The sequence below is a fragment of the Ranitomeya imitator genome, chromosome 7 (genome assembly GCF_032444005.1).
Source record: "Ranitomeya imitator isolate aRanImi1 chromosome 7, aRanImi1.pri, whole genome shotgun sequence".
Classification (NCBI taxonomy): Eukaryota; Metazoa; Chordata; class Amphibia; order Anura; family Dendrobatidae; genus Ranitomeya; species Ranitomeya imitator.
In genome coordinates, this window is record NC_091288.1 from 77,411,675 (window position 1) to 77,434,933 (window position 23,259).

Genomic DNA, 23,259 nt, shown 5'->3' on the forward strand with positions numbered 1-23,259 from the left:
GAATACAATTATGTGGTAAATTAAAATACAAATGTAACCTGACACAATAAGGACTCCTGTAACCTATCCATTGATTCTTCTGGGACCTGCAATTCAGTTCCTAGAGGATAAGGACTGTGCATTATGGTAATTGCATACAGTGTACTGTGTAATCGTCACAGGTCAAACTTACCTCTAACTACCCCCAAACACTCCCCTCATGTCCCCGGATATCTAATATCACTGCTGTATGACCAGATGAGTTGTATTACATTGCTGCATGATAAGCACTAACACATATACAGTCCATTTGCAAACAACACACATACAATACAATGTTGCTCCACATCCGTGGCGTAGTTGTTCCCGCACTGTCCGTATTTCCTGTTTTCCTGCCAGCCCCATGAGAAGGGATGAGCATTTTAATGGAACAGATCATATGCTCCTCTATTACCCATAATAAATGCCAAACCTTCATACGGCGTAGACAGAGAAACAACGTGATCAGCATATTCAGCGATAGCTCCTCTCATCCATGCTTCCTCTGTATTATCCTCCTTATCCAGTCATGGGGCTCCAGAATCTCCCTCTCCTATAAATAAAAATAAAAAAAAAAGTACAAGAGTGGAATAAAGACGTCTTGCTCAGCAGCTGTCCAGAGCAGGTTTCTTTCTTGTTCTTCCCTTTTCTGTGTCTCCCTCCTCCTGTGGATCTGTGTGTGTTTTCTTCCTGTGTACGGATCCTCCCCTCCCCATATCTGAATCAGATCCTCTGTCTCAATTCCTCTCTATTTTAATAGCTGCATACATGCTCGCATGCATGAGATCAAGCCTGGATGGGGGTGTGTAAGAAAGAAAAGAGACACAGAAAAAAAAAAAGCTGAAATAAGGAAACCAAGGACAGCCCCAAAAGGACTTGACTCGAACTTAACTAATAATCAGTGCTGTCTCTGTGTGTCTTGTGCCAGTCACTTTGTGTTGCTGGCAGACGAGAGAGAGATTGGGTCTGTCATATCAAGTTTTTTTTTTTCCCCTTTGCAGCCATCTGAAGGGACTCTTAAAGTGAATCGTGTCATTCTGCCAGATCCTAGTACATTGAATCGCTCCTCGCCCAACGTGTGAAGTTTCCTAACCAAGTCCCCTTTACCTCTCCGCACAAAACAGGAAGATTGTGGGGATCCTGACGACCTTTCTGCCCTGATCACCAACCTATAATATTGCAGAAGACAATAAGGAAGAGGAGAACAACAGTAACAGAGCAGCTTTTCCAGAAGAGAACCAAAAAGGAAAGAAACAAAGAAAAAATAAAAAGTGAAGATAAACTTATAAACCTGGAGTCATTACTTATGATCCATGGGCAGAGTTTCAGCCCATCCCAGGCAACCTACAGACAGGCTTTAAGCAGTAAGTACCTACCAACCTGTCTACCTTACGATACTTTGTAACACGTTAAACGTCATTATTTATGTATGACATTAGTGTTATTTTAGCGTTAAAAATTGGAATTGTCTCAGTGAAGCCCCCCCTTGCACACATAAGGTTATTGCAGGGCAATAAAGCAAGCCATATGTAAGCACGTATAAATAATATACATTTCACTGCGTCATAGCTCTTAAAGTTTATTGCAGCCTCCTTTTCTATAACTTCAAGATTTGGAGTTGTCTCGTGCATACCTTAGAAACTTGCATGTGACACGGTCTGAAGAAAACTAGTTAACTTCTTCGGAAGACTAATTGTAAGTCAAAAGTGTATGAGCAAAATATAAAAATGCGGAACATATATACATATATATATATATATATATATGTATATGGTATATATATATATATATATATATATATATATATATAAAATATATACACTGTATATATATTCACATATCCTGTAGAAATGTGTATTTATATGTAAGTTCATAAATATATATATATATTTATTTTGATATTTTTAGATACTATAAAAACAAAAGTTCAATTTGATAAAATCGTACTTGAAAAATGGAATGAGAATATTTTTATTGGAAATTTGCTCAAATTTTTTTTAAATATATTTTATAAACAAAAATATAAATATTGTGTTACTGTTAAACTTTTTTGTATACCGGGCAATATAGTATATGATACAAGTAATTTTTTTCTGTTTGATTTCTGTCTCAACCCCTTCACATAGATCCATATTATTGCGATCTGCCAGGGAGAGCGTTATCCCCGAACCAGAACAGCATGGAAATGAGAAGCGAAAGTCCCAGCTTAAGGGACAGTCCAGACCGAAGAAGCAACAGTCCAGACGCAATAAGTCCTCCTCCAATCAAAGTGGCCAGATTGGAGCAGAACGGGAGTCCATTAGGAGCCAGAGGACGACCAAACGGCTCACTCTCCAAATCTGTGGGAGGTAATGAAGCAGCACTTTTAATGTATACACAACAAAGTGGTAGTAATACAATGGCAGCGAGAGTCAAGGTTCATGTTGACTATGGCATTTTTTGTGTTTGGTGTTGCATTACAGGAAGTTAACGTTAGCTTGTTCTTTGTTGTATATGAAGAGTGGGGTGACCCAAGGGTTGGCATGCTGCAGGCACGGTGCCACTTAGAGTTGTTGGCAGGTCTATGTCACTGTGATGTAAATCTTTCTAGCTATTCCTCGAAAGTTTGCATTCCTTTTTTTTTTATCTGCTTACCCCAGTTACCTATGCTCTCTGCGTGAAAGATTCTGCTCCACAGATCAGGCTTGTGTTTAATGTCGTAGCACCCTCAGGTCGGAATTCTGGGTTTCACTTATGTTGAGACGACATATGTTTAGCATTCTCCGTTCATGTTTTCAGGCAGCAGTTGACACCGTTTATTGTCTGGTGAACGACTCTTTGGTGTTTACATTCGCTTTTGCACAAAAGTATAATCCGGATATGAGATTTTTTTTTTTAGTATATTGGGTGTATTGGCTATAATGAAATCATTTACTACCGGGATTGAGGTTAATGTTTTGGTTGAAGAAATATTTGAGCTGTTTTATTCAATGACGGCATTTAGAAGAAATTCAATTAACTTAAGGTTCATTATAAATAATTAGCCTAGTTTATACTTTTATATTATCTATATCGATATACCTGTCTGCCTGTCTAGGCATAGCTATCTATTTGTACAGAACTATGAAACACATAAGTTTTTATAATGGATGGATGATTTAAAAATCCTTGCAGGCAACAGTAATTTAAGAAACGCGATGGTCTCACATTGTGTACAAATTATTAACTTTATAACTTTTTTGGTAAATGTGACAGCAGAAAATTGAGAAATAGGTAAGGGCTGTGGGCTTGAAGGCTTTTTATGCTCTTTACACTTTTTTACTTTTATCATGTATTTCTAATTACACCAATAAATAAGATATTAAATATTAAAAAATAAATGAGATGAATAAATAAAAATAGTAGAGACATTAAGGCCAATGACCACCCTAGTAATAATACTAATAACACACAGGTCACACTATGTTTATATATATATATATATATATATATATATATATATAAGTTTTGTTACTAACGTTGCTACATAATATAGCAATTGACATAGTTGCAGAATGTACTGTAAATGGCTACCTATAAATTGCACGCAAAAGTGGTTCCTTGTTAGTGTTCTCGTCATTGGGAATGTGTCATCAGCTTCACTAATACTCTTAAACAGAGCTCAGTTGACATATAGATCCCGAATAGAGCCTTGAAAATGAACAGTAGGTGTGTAAATATCCCTGGTGCCAGAGGACGTGATATTTAGGTTAATATCGCTCAGACTCCGTCCATTGCCTGCCTTGCAGACGTTCTGGATTGTGCCATGTGGCATCGCTAATACGAATGACCCCTTGTGCTTGGTCTGACCGTTGCCCTTTAATCATTTGAAAATCATGTATAGATTTGTCTGGCCGATAGTGTTTAGTTTTCTAATTAACGTCACGAATCTGCAAACAGACCACACTTTGTGTTCCTGAGCTTGGGCTGCTCTGTGCAAAGACTGGAATCCTGCTGTGCAATGTACCTCTCTCCCAGCTACAGCACGCAAACAGTTAATGCAGGAAATGTTAAGACTCTGTCCAGAAACCAGTTTTTAGGGTCACTGAAAATAAGTGTCTGTGTGGTGGGGGACTGGATGGGGGAGAATATTTATCCTTATGATAAGAGCATTTTAGGATCTATAATGTGTTTTATTGTAAGGGCCCATAGGGAAAGTTTTATTATGGCAATTGTCAATACTTTATTTTTTTGATTAATATCTATTCTATATCTATATAATTATGTTATTGATACATCTTCGCTACCTCTACACACATAGGTATAATCACAGATATAAAATATAAAATGTATAATAAATGGTATATATAATTAGAATATATATATACATATATCTACAATGCTGTGCGTATTTGTGTGTACATATATAAATTGCCTGCAGGGCTTTCCTTCCAACTATTTACCACTTTCTCCATATAGATACAAATATTTTCATCCATTTTTATCCATTTTTATACTTTTGTATATTGGTGAAATATTTTTCTTCCCGTCTTTTACAGTTCTGAACTCGTCTGTCCTTGATGCGTTAATTGCCTTAATATATTTAGCGTCAAATCTTATGGCCCTTTCTATAGTTCCTGATGAGCAGCAGGGTAGGGGGAAATGATGTTCACACATTCACTGTGGAATGGCCTTACGCTTCTCCTGCTGGGATAGGCCCTTTGTCACTTTACCACGTTTCCTTCAATTATTAACGTGCACTTTTTGCAACACCAGCTAGCTGAAATTTCCATATTACGCGGTAAAAAAAATTGTCATTTAGCTTAAATAGCCTTTGTAATACACCAATCGCTAAACTAAGAACCATACATAGTAGGAGGTACGAGCCCAATTGCTCATTTCAGCATTTGTTAATTTTCCATTAGATGGATAGATATATTTGTGGACAGAAATACATATTTAATTACGTGTGAAGGATAGTCAATTCTAAGGCAGTTAGGGGAGGACATCTTTGATAATTAAATGTAGTTATTTGATAATTGATTTACTAGTTTGATTTTGGTCAAAAGCTTTTAGTGGAAGTACAGAAAAGAATTGTCATTCAATTGGAATTTTCTAATGATTATCAGTGGCCGCCATGCTGGTGTGGAATCTGTCCTGTTAGTTGCAGAAAGCAACAACTTGTCTGCGTTCAGATATTAAAAAGGAGAAGAGCAATTTTTGAAAATAATAATAATAAAAATGGGGAATTTGATAAAGAATAATTCATTAAATTCAAACGATGTAAAACTGAATATTAGGAATTTGATTAATATTTTAGAAATGTGACGTGCAATATGTTTATTAGATTTCCCTAATTTGAGATTTTTATTCTATTAAAGCTTCTGAAAATTAAGCCAGTAAGCTTTATTTGACTTGATAATAAAAAAAGAATATAAAATAAAGAATATAAAAAAAAGAAATAATATAAAAAATATATAATCTATTATACTTTTCTAACATTTCTTCACTTTAGTAACTTTTATTATTAGAAATTGTAAAGTGCTTCTAGAAGATATAAGCATCTCATGTTCACCCCTCCCCAAACTTGATCTATAGTCACATAGGAATACATCAAAACTGGTTGACCATCAGTATTGACTTACAGTTGTTTTCTCGCCTCACTGCATAGCAAAGGGCTTCCCAGCAAGTAGCCACATAGGATTGTGCACTATGCCTGAAATGATGATCTCTTCTTATGCCAATGTCAGCCATTAGCTTGGCACGCTTGAGGAGTTACAAAATTAGTACTCACTGCTCCAATACATGTGTTAGGCTTCAATCCATTCTGCACAAAGTGGTGCCTTCAGATATTTTTTTTTTAACAAAAGTTCAGCCACAACCTGGACATGATTATAAACCACCAGACAGAGACAGACGACTCTACGAGGCTCGTTGCCTACTGAATACGCTGTGCTTCCAACCTAAAAGCTGATGTATATCCTAAATTCTCCCCTAGTGTTTATGGGATAAGTATGGTCTGTCTAGGAAAACACTACCGGTTAGCCAACAATAAATCTTTTGCAGAATTAAAAGTTGACGGCTTAGCCTGTAAACACAAAATAATTTGTCTTGAAGATATTTACAGAAGATTGTCGGCCTGCTAAGGAGAGGGACAGTTAAAGTTCTTGATATGTGAGATAATTATTTTTGGGGGGTTAAATACTCGGCAGTGTAGTAAATCTAGAAGAACCCAAATTCCTTGCCAATCCCATTCCTTTTTTCTCCATTATTGGCCTGTTACCATAAGGTCCAACTGGCGGTTGAAAACATTTTAATTTATTTTTTACTCTGCATCGTCAATGCAATAATTGACATCAATTTACTAAATTAATTCATATTTTAGTGCTATAAAGTGAAAAGTTGGTGCTGTGAGTGTGTAATGTGTATACATGGGGAGACAACATGATGTGTACATGGTATACGCTTTCAGCTATCAGTTCCCCGATCAGGGTTGTAATGTTACATTCGCTCCACGATTGATGAAGTGATTTGTCCAAGGTCACAAGGAGATGACACTGGGATTTATGCATGGGCCTCCCGCCAGACTTCAAGTGATTCATACAGATTTCGACTTCATTAAAATACATTTTGGCTAAACCTGCTTAGTAAATTGGGACAAAAGTTTTACATAAAATCCTTTTCACAGCTTTTGTTGGCATTATTTCACATGAACATTAAATAAAGACGCTGGTAGTCTATGTCATAGTCATAGGCTGTTATTTATGTACTTTAGTTTTGCTTTATAATTGTTATTTTATTGATTTTCTGTTATTTTATTGATTTACAATCTAGAATATACAGATAAAGATACAAATATGAACCTATAAGCAAACACATTCAGATATACATACATTAATGGACTGATATAAGACATACTTATTATGATACACATCATATAATGAAGATTAAACAACGTTCAGGATCACTTTTGCAATTTTTCTATACTTTAAGTATATTTATTGGCTTCAGACTGCCATACTTGATAGTCACTTAGCTTCATTTTATAAAGTCGTATTGTCATTTATGCTAAAAGTAATTTTTTTTTGCTGCCAAGTTTGCATTTTTTTTAGATTTAGGAGTGCATTTGTTCCACTTTGGCATCAAATGACTTAGTTAATGTTAAAGTATTTAATTCAGTTTGTCCTGGTTTTTGGCAATTCATCAATAAATTATATATTTTTTTAAAATTAAATCATTATATATTATATTTTATTTACAGAGCAAATTCCCAGACTATATCTTGATCAGATGGAAGATTTGCCCAGATATGATGTATTTTTTAATTGACTGTAGATGTAAATTCCTTAGCTATAGCTAGTTTGCCCTCATCCCTAAAGACTTCGTATATGAACATCACATGAGCCTCTTCTATGCGTGTCCAATATGATTGTGGCACATGAGCCGAGAGCTGCTAACAGAGCATCAAACTCCTATTAGGCTTTTTACCCTTATATATAACCATTTTTATTTCCAAGTCATTTTTCATATATTCTAATTAAACATGCTGGCACTGGCCTTACACATTGCATTATTTTATGAAGAAACATGGCAATTCTTACAAAGCTATTACCTTTAAAGATGGACACTTGTGCCTTTATAGACTCCTGAAGCATAAATCCAGAGATTAGGATGGAAACAAATGTAAATCTGTAAATTCTCTGGGTTCTTATTTATTTACTACATTTCCTTGTATAGCGCCATCATATCCTGTAGTGCTTTTACAGATATTTTCATTACCCATTGGGGCTCACAGTCTAAATTCCTACATATGGCTTTAGAGTGTTGGAGGAAATCTAACCCTCTCAAATATTGGGAGAATGTAGAAACTCCTTGCAAATGTTATTCTTGGTGGGATTTGAACCCTGGACCCCAATGCTAAATACTGAGCCATTGTGCTTGGTCTTAAAACAATTTGGAAGCTGCTATGTTTGATTGTACACTCCAGTCTAGAAAACTAGACATGTGGGATTGTCAATTATTGTTAAATAAATGCTATCCATGTAGGTAGGAAACCCATAAGTATAAGACGAACAAAAGAAATACAATAGAAATCATATGAAAAGATACACTTTCCATACAAAGATACAACAAGTAGCGCTTGCCTTCGATCGCTACTTGCTGCCCATTGCATACTCTCCATGCCAGATGTATGATAAACTTAATTTGGACTGTGTATTATTATAGCTGCGAAACAATTCTTACAACATATACAGTATGCCATCCTTTAAATAGACGCTCGGATCGTCCCAGACAATAAAGGAAACGTTGGCGGCTTTGTCGAATACAGTAGTGTTAGCCATTTTGGGGGTCATTTACTCAAACAGAACATTTATTCTTTGGCCAGCTTTATATAAAACAGTATCTATGCTAATCATTCACAATGGTACCAAGATTCACTAGAGGATGGTCAGAAATTCGAGACCTTGTATATGGGAACTTACACTCTACACAGATGTGTAAATGTTAGAGGCGCATCAAGGTATTGTACCTAATAAATGTATAAGAGGAATTTTATATCAGTGACATTTCATTATTTAGGGATCAGAATTTGGCTTATTTTTTGATAATGAGAGTTAATGTTAAGCCTCAAATACTAAAGCATGGATACAAGAATATGATGCATTCTGTTTCTTCTAATTGGCCACCATATAAAGATATGTAGTGGATAAGTGTCAGATATAAAAGCTTCGTGAATAACATCCCTCAGTGAAGCGCAGAGAAGCTGTGGACATTTTCTGACATACGTATCTGATAATATGGTGAACAGACAATACTTTACATCAAGGGCAATTTAAACGTTCATTATTTGGATATGTTCAACTGCGAATGAAAAATTGGAATAAGTGTCGGCCAAGATTATTACTCTTCTAGAACGTCTTGTCTCGTTAACATGTCTTTTGCGTTATGTGTGGGTACATTGATAGAAATGTTGAAACGTCAAGATAATTATTTGTCGATTTATGTTTTGGGAGAAATGTAGGAAAACGCAGTTTCCGAGCTGTGATAACAAATGGGCCACAATACGTTTTTTTTTCTTGCTTTGATATGTTTGCATATAGACAGACATCTGCTTACATGATCTCATTACATTTCCTAAAAAATATCCAGATACCAACTGATACAAAAAAAAAGTTCAATTGAGGCACACTGTAAGGGGTAGCTTTATGGAGTTTTTATATATGTTTTTTTAAACAAAATAAAGTTTCCTTTTTTTTTTTCATTATTTATTTAATTAATTAAAACATTTCTAAGTAAAATTTGCATACAAATTCAAACATTCTAGTGTTAGTTAGTGTCTGTTAGTCTTGAAAAAAAATTTTTTCCGAAATTTAAACTTTTTAGTTTGCCTTTTCTTCATTGTCTGAATGCTATACTCATATCTCAGCTCCGCTACACCTCTAAGAAACTGGTGGTCACAGGTCACATAATGCCAAAGAGATGGTGTTATTGAAAGGGAAGGGAAACATTTGGAGCACAGGTTTTACTTTATGTAGAGTGGGAGGCGTTTCTGAATATCCAGGTCATGCATTCTTCCATGACTTACCAGTATGACAGCTTATTTGGGAAGCAGACCACATTTGCCTGTTTGCTGAGTAACAGACTAACCAGCCAAGACTATACATGTGCCAGTTTTATTATTATTTTTTTTTACATATTTTAAACAGTTCACATTTTTATTATGCAAACAAATTACATTATAAAATGGTCTAATGAAGAAAATGACAATTATGGGCAAATTTGTCATTACAATATTCTGCCCTGTTGAGACAGCAGAATATAGGTACAGATCTACTCTTCTACCAGCGAAAAATACACAAAAAATATACTTCTTAGCTAGTAGTGGCAATCGGACAATAATCGGGATACATAGTTTATAGGTCCAGCCTATTCATGAGGGTAATGGTTTCCTCACCTACCCCTGCCTGCTCACAGTGACTGATGGGGCAGTACTGTATATGTAGACACACGGCAGCCAGCTGCCAAGACCAATGAGAGGAGAGGGGAGCAATATACTTATGAAAACATACTTATGAATACAGAGAGATGAGCGAATCCAAACTTAAAAGTTCAGGGTTCATACTGGACAGTTAGTTAACGCCGAACACAGACTTCTCCCGGAAGTCCGTTGCAATGTTTGGAGTTCCGGGGGAAGTCTGTTGCAGAGAGAGAGATTTTCCAGCTCAAAAGATTGGGTACCATTGATTTCAGTGGGGTTTTGGTTCAAGTTCGCTACAGTTCTGGTACCCGAACCAAACTTTGTAATAAAATTTAGGTCATGTACCAGAATCCAAACTTCCACGGCTCCGCTCATTCCTACTCATAAACTGTGTGTAAGGCCTAATTCACACGTTCACTTTTCACACTCGTAAATTTCATTGGCAGAACATGTACTCATTATAATCAATGGTGCTGTTCACATGCAGATTTTGTATAGGCATCTTGGATCAAAATTGGCCATTCAGTCTATGGGTCCATGAATATCATGGAGAGCACATGGGTGGCATAGTCTGCAATCCATAGTCTGCCCGTGATTAACATTTTAATGTATAGGAGAAGCTTTGTAATTTATGTATTTATCATTGTGAAAATCAGTGATGAAACATTGATGGTAAAAACGGACCAAACACAGAAGAAACACACTGTTTGCATAAGTGAAAGATCACTGATGTCTGAGTGAGGCCTCAGATGTTTTCCCTGCTCACTCCTACTAGCCAATGTGCGCAATCTTTTGGATGCTGTTTCGTTAAGAGAATAGGAGACTTTTCAACCATACCACCCTTTCTGATGGCAGATCAGCTTTAGGCCACGTTCACACATTCAGTATTTGGTCAGTTTTTTACCTCAGTATTTCTCAGCCAAAACCAGGAGTGGGTGATAAATACAGAAGTGGTGCATATGTTTCTATTATATTTTTTCCCTGATTGTTCTGGTTTTGGCTTACAAATACTGATGTAAAATACTGATCAAATACTGAACATATGAACGTGGCCTTAAGGATCCATCCATGTCCTGTAATACATCACTCTGTGGATCTTGGATTTTTATATAACCACATCCTTGACCTCTCACTGCAATATTAAACAGTATGGTAATGGAATGATTGTCTGTTAAGATGGTATTGTAATAAAGAGTTAAATAGCTTTAATGTGACATCCAATTGCGTTATGCATCCTTCATTTCAATGCAATTTGAGTGACTGGAGCCATTAATCATATTAGTAAATATATAAATATATATTGCTTTCAGTAATGTTGTAGTTCAATTATTTTGACTATGTAGAGTCTCAAAAAAATGCAGTATATTCCGTCTGTTGTCATGTATCTGACATTTTCCTCTAGATTCACTATTTTCAGTACGGCCAACTTGCCAAGGTAAAACTGGGTCCATGATATGGCATCCATAGGACTTATGCCACTTTCTGTAATAAGGCGTAGTTTTGCATCAGTGTGTTGGATCCAATTTTTGTTCATTTTGGGGCAATGTGCCCATTTTTACCATCTGCATGGTATCTGAACTTTTTTAACAAACACAAGCTAAAAAATAATTACAATCTTCTATTCATTAAATAGTAAGTATCGATCAGGCCTCAGATGTCGCCCGGATGGCATCTGTGTGCTGGCCATTTTTTTTTGTCAGAGAACCATTGATTTAAATGAATGAACTGGATCTATGACTCAGATAAAATGTTTGAGTTTGTTTTTCTTTGCAGACACTTGGTTGGCACAAAAAAAAATACATGTGAACAGATCCGTAGACTTGTAGGGTTAGCTCGCTGCGCTCTTCAAAAGACAAAAGAGCCAGGAACTCTCTCCTATGCAAAGACGCAAGGTCCAAAATCCAAGGACACAGCATGCACAGGAAAATAGTAGACAGCATCCAGCAGGTGATGACATTCAAAAAACCTTTATTCTGCCATACACAGGACGCAACGTTTCGATCTGTCGCAGGTCTTTTTCAAGCATGCTGAACGCTGTCTACCATTTTCCTATAATAGATAGGTATTCAATCTGTGGAAAACATGAACGTAACACGTAGGTAAAAAAAGTGGATGTCTGAATGAGCCCTTACTGCAGTGTTCCCCAACTCCGGTCCTCAAGAGCCACCAACAGGTGATGTTTTCAGGATTTCCTTAGTATTGCACAGGTGATGGAATTATTGCCTGTGCAGGTGATGCAATTATCACCTGTGCAATACTAAGGAGATCCTGAAAACATGACCTGTTGGTGGCTCTTGAGGACCGGAGTTGGGGATCACTGCCTTACTGTATGCACTTGCAGCATACAAATATAAAGTTGTTTTTTTTTTGTTTTTACTTCTCTAGTGTATCCATTTCTAGTAACATACATAGTAACATAGTTAGTAAGGCCGAAAAAAGACATTTGTCCATCCAGTTCAGCCTATATTCCATCATAATAAATACCCAGATCTACGTCCTTCTACAGAACCTAATAATTGTATGATACAATATTGTTCTGCTCCAGGAAGACATCCAGGCCTCTCTTGAACCCCTCGACTGAGTTCGCCATCACCACCTCCTCAGGCAAGCAATTCCAGATTCTCACTGCCCTAACAGTAAAGAATCCTCTTCTATGTTGGTGGAAAAACCTTCTCTCCTCCAGACGCAAAGAATGCCCCCTTGTGCCCGTCACCTTCCTTGGTATAAACAGATCCTCAGCGAGATATTTGTATTGTCCCCTTATATACTTATACATGGTTATTAGATCGCCCCTCAGTCGTCTGTTTTCTAGACTAAATAATCCTAATTTCGCTAATCTATCTGGGTATTGTAGTTCTCCCATCCCCTTTATTAATTTTGTTGCCCTCCTTTGTACTCTCTCTAGTTCCATTATATCCTTCCTGAGCACCGGTGCCCAAAACTGGACACAGTACTCCATGTGCGGTCTAACTAGGGATTTGTACAGAGGCAGTATAATGCTCTCATCATGTGTATCCAGACCTCTTTTAATGCACCCCATGATCCTGTTTGCCTTGGCAGCTGCTGCCTGGCACTGGCTGCTCCAGGTAAGTTTATCATTAACTAGGATCCCCAAGTCCTTCTCCCTGTCAGATTTACCCAGTGGTTTCCCGTTCAGTGTGTAATGGTGATATTGATTCCCTCTTCCCATGTGTATAACCTTACATTTATCATTGTTAAACCTCATCTGCCACCTTTCAGCCCAAGTTTCCAACTTATCCAGATCCATCTGTAGCAGAATACTATCTTCTCTTGTATTAACTGCTTTACATAGTTTTGTATCATCTGCAAATATCGATATTTTACTGTGTAAACCTTCTACCAGATCATTAATGAATATGTTGAAGAGAACAGGTCCCAATACTGACCCCTGCGGTACCCCACTGGTCACAGCGACCCAGTTAGAGGCTATACCATTTATAACCACCCTCTGCTTTCTATCACTTAGCCAGTTACTAACCCATTTACACACATTTTCCCCCAGACCAAGCATTCTCATTTTGTGTACCAACCTCTTGTGCGGCACGGTATCAAACGCTTTGGAAAAATCGAGATATACCACGTCCAATGACTCACCGTGGTCCAGCCTATAGCTTACCTCTTCATAAAAACTGATTAGATTGGTTTGACAGGAGCGATTTCTCATAAACCCATGCTGATATGGAGTTAAACAGTTATTCTCATTGAGATAATCCAGAATAACATCCCTCAGAAACCCTTCAAATATTTTACCAACAATAGAGGTTAGACTTACTGGCCTATAATTTCCAGGTTCACTTTTAGAGCCCTTTTTGAATATTGGCACCACATTTGCTATGCGCCAGTCCTGCGGAACAGACCCTGTCGCTATAGAGTCACTAAAAATAAGAAATAATGGTTTATCTATTACATTACTTAGTTCTCTTAGTACTCGTGGGTGTATGCCATCCGGACCCGGAGATTTATCTATTTTAATCTTATTTAGCCGGTTTCGCACCTCTTCTTGGGTTAGATTGGTGACCCTTAATATAGGGTTTTCATTGTTTCTTGGGATTTCACCTAGCATTTCATTTTCCACCGTGAATACCGTGGAGAAGAAGGTGTTTAATATGTTAGCTTTTTCCTCGTCATCTACAACCATTCTTTCCTCACTATTTTTTAAGGGGCCTACATTTTCAGTTTTTATTCTTTTACTATTGATATAGTTGAAGAACAGTTTGGGATTAGTTTTACTCTCCTTAGCAATGTGCTTCTCTGTTTCCTTTTTGGCAGCTTTAATTAGTTTTTTAGATAAAGTATTTTTCTCCCTATAGTTTTTTAGAGCTTCAATGGTGCCATCCTGCTTTAGTAGTACAAATGCTTTCTTTTTACTGTTAATTGCCTGTCTTACTTCTTTGTTTAGCCACATTGGGTTTTTCCTATTTCTAGTCCTTTTATTCCCACAAGGTATAAACCGCTTACACTGCCTATTTAGGATGTTCTTAAACATTTTCCATTTATTATCTGTATTCTTATTTCTGAGGATATTGTCCCAGTCTACCAGATTAAGGGCATCTCTAAGCTGGTCAAACTTTGCCTTCCTAAAGTTCAGTGTTTTTGTGACTCCCTGACAAGTCCCCCTAGTGAAAGACAGGTGAAACTGCACAATATTGTGGTCGCTATTTCCTAAATGCCCAACCACCTGCAGATTTGTTATTCTGTCAGGTCTATTAGATAGTATTAGGTCTAAAAGTGCTGCTCCTCTGGTTGGATTCTGCACCAATTGTGAAAGATAATTTTTCTTGGTTATTAGCAGAAACCTGTTGCCTTTATGGGTTTTACGGCCTTTGCCGTATGCCGTTGCCTTTATGGCCTTTATGGGTTTTATGCCTTTACTCCATATTTCTGGTTCTCTTAAAAAAGTACTTTCTTGTTGAATGGCCTTAAACAAATCCAAGTCTTTTTGTGTGCCATTCATTTCTCGAAAGGCTTTTACTGTTATAGATAAATAATAGTTTATCGTCACAATTTACCACTTGTGCGATTAAAAAAATATGTAGAGCTTTTGCATTATTTTGTGCACTATCAACAATTAAATGTAGCATGTCCGCGCCGTATGACTATAACAGTACTGTTCTTCACTATTGATAAAGAACAGCACTCAGACTCCTTTTCTCCGTAAAGCTCTATTCATTTCTCTTTCTGTGCCCTCTTTGTAACTGTATATCTAAAAATTGAAGCAGGTTCATTTTCCAAAACTTCGCACTGCTAAAATCTACTGGCACTGGAAGGAAATGAGGATTTTGCATCCTGCTGGCAGTGGACAGGTTAAATTGTCCTAATAACCAGGCAGTATTTAGTAAAATCAAAAGTGCTTTGGTGCTGACAGCTTTATATCCCTACTGGGTAATATTCGCTTACTTGAATTGGCAAGGTCTTTCGACTAGTAATTTACTCCATAAGATTTCAGCATAAAGGCAGATGATTGATGACTGCAAATGCCTATTTATGAAATTGTTGATTAGAACTTGTAAATCCACGGGGAGTAATTGCGTTCTTTTATTTTTACCCACACTCTATAGTAAATAAAAATCGTTTGCAGATACTGGGATTTTCTTTCCTCCCTTTCGTGAGCTGTGGGTTCTGATGTACAGAGTTAAATTGTCTCTGAAGGTTTTTTTTTCTGTTCCTTTGTGCTACTGGAAAAATGTAAAACCTGTTAAACATTTGCGTGCTATGAAAACATTTGTTCAGGATTTACACTCACACAACAGAAATATTATTGTCATCCACAAGAAATTTATATTATTTTCTTTAGAGAAAAAAAAAAAACCCTGAAAAGGATTTTAATAATGAGAGTCATTTGCCCCCAGGTGGTAAATGTAAAATGTATTGTGACAGTGAGAACATTCAACTGATTCCAATAGAGCTTCGTCATATACGGACAGATATCTGACTGTGGGAAAAAAAACAGCTCCCCAGGAATAGCTACATTAGAAAGCCGTCCCACTTGTGATCCAATGCCGCCCCGCGTGGGCACTTAAATGTGAAATGGATACAATTTTATATCATCCCTTTGTTCAATAGTGGTTAAAATGGCATAAAAAAAGCAGTCTTGTACTGAAAAGCTGTTAACAAGATTCTGATAATAAAGGATCATGTGCATTGCTATAATACCAACTTCAGAGATGTATAGAGATGTAATATAGCACCCCAAGGCCATGTTCCCACAATGAGTTTTTGGTGAGTTTTTGACGCTTGGTATTTTGGCTGCATCAAAAACACAATGTCGTCCAGTTCCAGCAAAGTGGATGGGATTATGGAAATATCAGGCCCTCTGTGCTTCATTTTAACGCAACATAAACTAATCTGCGGTGCGTGTTTCAAATCCGTAACATGTCAATTTCTCTTACGGGTGCGTTGAGTTTTCTGTGTGGATTTTCCCCATTGAATTGGATGCAGAAAATCTGCACATGTGTTTATAGCGTGGAAATGCATTCAAAATGCATGTAATCTGCACATGACTGTATCAATAAAGTTTTGTCAAAGCCAAATTATAGGAGGTATCAAAAACAAAGAAGCTTCATTTCAAGTCAAAAATGTGATAAAGAAGCATGTAAAAAAAAAACACACTGAAAAACTCAATTAAAAAACGCAAGTAACCTAATTTATTGAACAGATGCAGAATTGGTGCAGAAAATCTGCAGCAACAAAAGTTCATTGTGGGAATTTGGCGTTGTGAGTCTGTAGGTACCTACTGTATCTCCATATGCTTCTGGTTTTATGCAGAGAAAGAACTTTCTTTCTTTTGTATTCCATTTAAATCTGGGAAAAAATGCTTCTGGGTCATTGGTCTAAGGAAGGATAGTTCCAATTTCACTACCATCACACGCTTTTTGCCAGCATTTTTTATGCATATTTTTGCATTCTTCAATATTTTATGGTGAGGTTCAAAATTAACATATTTTTAGTACCTGCATTTTTAGGTAGATTTTTTTTGTGTGTGTGTTCATAGATCATGATGAGTTGTCCTATGAAAAACTCAACAAAAACTGAACGTGTGAACGTGGCCATAGAATCATGAGTAGTGATGGGCGAACCCCCCGATGATCGGGATAGGCAGGTTCACCCGAGTTTTTTTGTAAAGTTTGAACACTGCACGAACACTGCCGGAAAAAGCCAAAGACTGCCTAGTGCAGTGATTACTGCCGGCAGTTAATGAGCGGCCCCGGAAGCAGATGCGGGCCGAGAGACAGCTGGATGGGAGGACGCTACGCTGGACAGGTAAGTATAATTAAAATGTTTTTTATTAATTTTCTGCTTTTTTTACAGCCCGAACTGGACCCGAACTGTAACACGGGTTTCCCACGGAAACCCGTGTTCAGGACCGTGTGACCGAACACTATGTGTTCGGTACGGTCCCGAACTTTACAGTTTGGGTTCCCCCATCCCTAATCATAAGTTGTCATGTCAAAAACTCAACAAGAAAGACAATGTAAATTAATGCAGGCAAGAAGAAATCATTGGAATTCTGTAGCATTATAAGACTAGGACTACACAGAGATGTGTCACATGACAGCAATGCTCAGAAAAGTTGCGCGACAAAAAAAGTGTGCAACTTGCCTGTGACTTACCTAAATATTCTAATTAGTTTAGAGCTATGATTTCACTGTGGAAAAATGGCCACATAGCAGATAAGTCGCACACAAATCACAGTCTCGTCTCATGTACATTAAAGTCTACGGCAAGCGAGTCGTGTTGGAAAAATTTGCAACTCTGAGCTTCAGTCTCAGGACGTTGCGGGACACAATACGATGCTGTAGGAAATCAATAGGTGTGATTTTGCAGCATGACGCCAAGATTTCAGTTTCATGCGAAGTGGCCCCTGCCTAAGGGAATTGCCATTTATGCAATACTGTAATAATGACAACTGACCAATATCCAATGATATGATGCCCTTATACATGGGCAGGGATTTGTGAAATATGTAACATTTTGCGTTTGTGACCAAATAACAATTACACACAGCATAGTATTAAAAAGGTTTGTCTAGATCAAAAAATCACTTTATGTTAGTCCCCTGAAAATAAATGATAAATAATCAGGGATCAACTATATTCTGCCTGGGAACCTGCATTGTTTTGCTGCATTGCCACCTCAGGGGAAATGAAGCATTGTAATATATAATAATATGAATAATAATAATAACCAGCGACAGAGAGGTGTTATTTGCACCTCATGCTAATGGACAACACAAAGTGTAAACTTCTATGTATTGATTGTGAATACCCTTAAATAGTATTTATTTCTATACGGTGAGACCAAACAACCCTTTATCATGTGAAGATTTACTTATGAACAAACTGGTTCTACGACTTTGATAAAAATATATTTTAAAGCCTTTTAGTAGGTGGCAGTTGAATTTTGCAGCCTGTAGTCTGAATCCTATTTGTGGACGTTAGTCGAGTACTTTTAATGGCTGTCTGTCATCTTGTATTGATGTCTCTTATGCAAGACAGCCTGTAGAAAAAAATCTATAACTCTGAGTTAAAGGGAAACTGTCGGCAGGATATCACTCCAAAAACTATTTGTATGTGCATGTAGCTCTTTCAAAGACAATTCCAGCAACACCTTTACATGGCCAGTCCGTTCCTCCGTTACTAAGAAATCAGTGTTGAATTGATATGCAAATGAGACCAAAGGGATATTGATAGATCAGAAGCTTGAGTCACTCAAGCTCTATTCCCTGCCTAGCACCACCTATTTCTGTTTGACTGACAGCTCCTTTCTCTGAAATCACACAGCATAAAGGCTGTCAGTCAAGCAGGAGGAGGCGGTGATGGGCGGGGAATAGAGCTGGAGCGACAGAGGCTTCATATCTACTGCCTCGTTTGGATATATATTTAAATACCAATTTCTCAGTAACAGAGAAACAGACCGACCATGTAAAAGGTATTTCTGGGCTTGTTTTTGAAAAAGCTTCATGCCCATATAGATAGGGGATTTGAAATCCTGCCGATAGATTCCCTTTAATTGTAAGTTATTTGATCCTTTTTAAGCTGTCGTTCACGCAATTGCGGGTCTCTACAAATATTGGAAAGGCATAACCAACTAACCAATGGACCTTGCACATGGCTATTTTCTTCTTTTTGTAAGAAGTGTCACCTGTGATACTCTGATTACAGAATATCCCACTGCTGTGACCCCGATTAGCAAGAACTCCAGGGAGAAAAATGGTTCTTGTAGACAATCTCAGGTCTGACTAATTGATACAGGTGTCATATTAAGGGTCCGCTCTATTAACTCAGTTTGACCTATTAAAATCTTTGAAAATGAATTTCCGAAATCAGACAATCGCATTTATGTCTTTTCATGGGAAAGATGGATTTGTAAAAGTTATATACAGTGTTTGTCACTGTAAAATCTCATTTAAAGTCCCATTTCTCAATGTACTTGAGATCTTGACCCTCACATTTCAGTCATTTTTTTAAAAACGCCATCCATAGAGGAGACACAGCTTTGGCACTCTGATGCTTGGATTTCATGTGCCGTGAGCAGCCACATGTAACACACTTGTACTTGCTTGATGATGAAGAATGTGAATTAGTCAACTGTGAGAGAGATCTGGTAAACTAAGAATTGAAGGAAGGTTTTTTTTTTAAGATTATGGTTTTTTTTTAAGATTATAATTATTACCCTTTAATCTATTTTTTTTTACCTTTTGCTTTCTTATACAGTTTTTGAATAGAATAGTAAAAGACCTGTAATAATTTCTAATATGGCTGATCAAATTTGAGCCTTATACAAATCTATACATGTAACAGGCAAATTGCCTCTTCTGAGAAAAAGAGGACTTAAACTCTATAGCGCCACCTGTTGGACGTAGCGATCCTACAAGTCACAATCAACCCTTTAACGAGTCGTGCAATATGACTTAGGATAAAAGCCAAATTAGTATCTCAATTCGCAGACACGGTGTTTCGGACTGTTGGCCCTCGTCAGTGCGAAGCATGAGAACGGATTTGTCTAGGTGAGAGGCTCTGGACTGGGGTCTAAGGGGTATCGTTTCTCCTTATGGAGAGTGACATACCATCTCTGGCTTGTCAAGGTAAGGAGGCTTATTCGCCGTGCAATGCTCCTCTGGGAAATATAATATGCAAATTGCTACATGTAATAGGACACTTTTTTGGTACTTCTTTTGGTTGCACTTTTTCTAATGATCATCTTTTTTTTTTCTTTTCATGCCAATCTAAGCATAGACAGAGATAGAAGTCAGAAGACAAAACATATAAGCAAAGATGTCTATATATATATAAAATCAGATTTGTAGCAGTTCCTCTCTACTAATATACTGTAGTTCATGTATGTGTGTTGGTTTGTTCCAGATAAAAAATTGCTTTTAATGGCTTTTTTTCTACCCCCCAAAATTGTTTCATTTTGCCTTTAATCTATAACTAGGTAATTTTGTTCTTCCCATTTTTAGGACAAAGATCAGTGTCCTTCTATATGCCTCCTATATCATGGAAAAACTTTTAATCTCCAACTGACAGCAGCTCATTGAAAGCTTTACTGTTTCCTTCACTTTTGATGATAGGTTTATTAATTTAGTCTGGTAAAAAGAAGTTAGGCATGACATGCTTACACCATGCTTTACTTTGCTTTCTCCATTAAGTTCTTTGGAGAAAGTGTGGACAAATAAGGTAGCAGTTTAGCAGCATGACCTGCAAGTTGATCCTCACCCTGAGGGTGTAGAATTTAGCTTTAACCTGGCAAATACATTGCAAAGCAGCAGTGAGACCAAACAAAAATAATAGTCTCTTCAAATCACAGCAGAAACATATGCCGAGATAGCTGCATCGGAAAAGTATAAGGCCGGGGTCACACTTGCGAGTGCAATGCGAGAAACTCACACAAGTCTCTAGCATCAATGCCCAGCACAAGGACCGGCACTCGGGACTGGTGCTCATCTGCATAGAAATACATGCAGCTGCACACTCCGGTCTCGAGTGCCCGCGGCAGTGCCGGGTATTGATGGGAGAGACTCGCACAAGTTTCTCGCATTGCGCTCACAAGTGTGACCCCGGCCTAATATAGTCTGATAACAATCCTGCACGCTCCTGTTTGGCGCCACTTTAGAGGAAAGCTGTCATCAGATAGGTCCTTTAATAATGAACAGTTATAAGAGGTTCATGATAATGTGCCTCTGTTAGCACTGCTGCACCCCTTACATGATGTCCCAAATTACCATTCTCTATTTTATTGCACAAATTGGGAAGCAACATGTGACAGGTTGTTCCTTCTGATTAGCGCGCCAACATGATATCTCAAAAAGATATTGAAATCACAGAACATTAATTCAGATAGAGGGAAAAGTTACGTGGCTGAGTCACTCGGATGAGGATCGCAATGTAATGCTTGGACTGACCGTCAGCTTTTCTGACCTGAGCGTGAAAGCTCCATAGAAATAAATGCTGTCACGCTCGGGTCAGGAGAGCCTATGACCAATCAGAGCATTGCGATCCTCATTCGAGTGCCTCTTCCCATATTGTGTCCAATAATGAGTGCCATAATTTTTGTGGACTGTATATATAACATATCGGTCACAATAGTCTATGGGTAATTTATTATACCTCCTTACAGATCTATAAAACAGTTTCTGTGCCTGAGACTATAGTTTAACATTTCACCTCAAAGGGGTTGTCCGGCCTCTATGTGAATGTAGATTTGTGAATCCTAAAGCTGTGCATACTGTGAGGATTTTCTGATGCCGGCACTGGGAGCGGGTGGTCATATGACCTCAAGTATGCGAGTTGCATAATTCCCACCAGACGTGCCTGACCTGGCTCAATTCACTTGCATTGAGTGAGGCCGCACAAGTCTGGTCGTCACGTGACCTCATTCACATTTTGCCCATTCAGCCAATTCAGCGCGCCGATCTGGGTCATCCTCGTTGAGATGTTGCAGCAGCTAGATTTTGTAAGGGCGCCATTTGTGAGCAGCTAATATCCGCCGCAGGGATGTTCGACTGATGCTGAAATTGCAGAATGGGCAAAACAAAAATTGGAACAGGACCCTCATTTTACACAGAACATTATGTTCAGTGATGAGGCAAACTTTTTTGGGTGGGTCATTTATATGGATACACCTAAATAACATGGGAGTGGTGACAGATTTCTTGCATACGGTGTCTGAGGCTATGTGCACACGTCAGGTTTTTTTCCTGACAAAATCCGGAGAATTCTGGCAGAAAATCGAGTTTTTTTTCCGCGCGGATTTTTCGCGGTTTTTGCGCGTTTTTTGCGCGGATTTTTTGCTTAGTCATTTTGGCTTAGAAATCCGCAAAAAATCCGCAAAAAGAATGAGCATGTCCATTTTTTTTGCGGAATGCGTTTTTTTTGCGGAAAAAAACGCATCCATCTGAACAAAAAATCCGGAATGCATTCTAAATGATAGGATGCATATTTTTAGCGTTTTTGATGCGGAATTATAGCGTTTTTATAGCGAAATTCCGCAAAAAAACGCTAAAAATCCAGACGTGTGCACATACCCTTACACTGAAATCTGCTGCAATGACCTGGGTACTGCGTTCACCAGACATCAACACAATTTTTATCTGCTCCTCACATGTTAACCTCTGCGACATGTCAATGGCTGCAAAGAGAGACTTGTAAATAACTCATGAAATAATAAAACTACATTACAACCAAGCACACCATTGTTTTTCTTGTGAAATTCTCAATAAGTTTGATGTGTCACATGACCCTCTTCCCATTGGAAAAAATAAAGTTGGATCCAAAATGGCTAACTCCAAAATGGCCGCCATGGTCACCACCAATCTTGAAAAGTTTTCCCCCTCCCATATACTAATGTGCCACAAACAGGAAGTTGATATCACCAACTATTCCCATTTTATTTAGGTGTATCTATATACATGGCCCACCCTGTATAGTACCAATGTATTCTGTAGTGCTGCACACATTGTGTTCACTCAGCCCACTGGGTCCTCACAATCTAACTGGCTTATGCTTCTGTTCCTATGACATACAGCCACATAAAATCTATCTATCTATAAAAAAGAATATACATACCTATTTTTCGTCGCTATTTATACACACAATGTGTATTATTTATTTGATCTCTATTGAAGGTTTGCTCCACCCTTCTATACAGATTCTCCTAATAATACATTTTTGTGGCTTCTATATATATATACATAACATCGTAGGTGGGCCGAATGGCTATTATCTGTCTCCAGATTCTATACTTTAAATTCTTTTGAGGGATTGAAAATAGACTCCTTTAATGCT

The 23,259-nt window shown here is 37.7% G+C and overlaps 1 protein-coding gene across 3 annotated transcripts in view; it reads left to right on the plus strand.

The window, feature by feature from the left end:
* The first annotated feature begins 773 nt into the window (after window positions 1-773).
* The window catches only part of SATB2 (SATB homeobox 2), a 218,899-nt gene continuing 196,413 nt past the window's right edge, over window positions 774-23,259 (plus strand). Inside the window, exons 1-2 of one of the 3 annotated variants that reach the window (XM_069733543.1) lie at window positions 774-1,382; window positions 2,145-2,366. In XM_069733543.1, coding sequence (XP_069589644.1) covers window positions 1,325-1,382; window positions 2,145-2,366 — 280 coding nt within the window. In that variant the 5' untranslated portion in view covers window positions 774-1,324. Of the gene's footprint in view, window positions 1,383-1,642; window positions 1,714-2,144; window positions 2,367-23,259 lie in introns of those variants that run through there. The other 2 variants (XM_069733545.1, XM_069733544.1) reach the window with 2 other exon arrangements.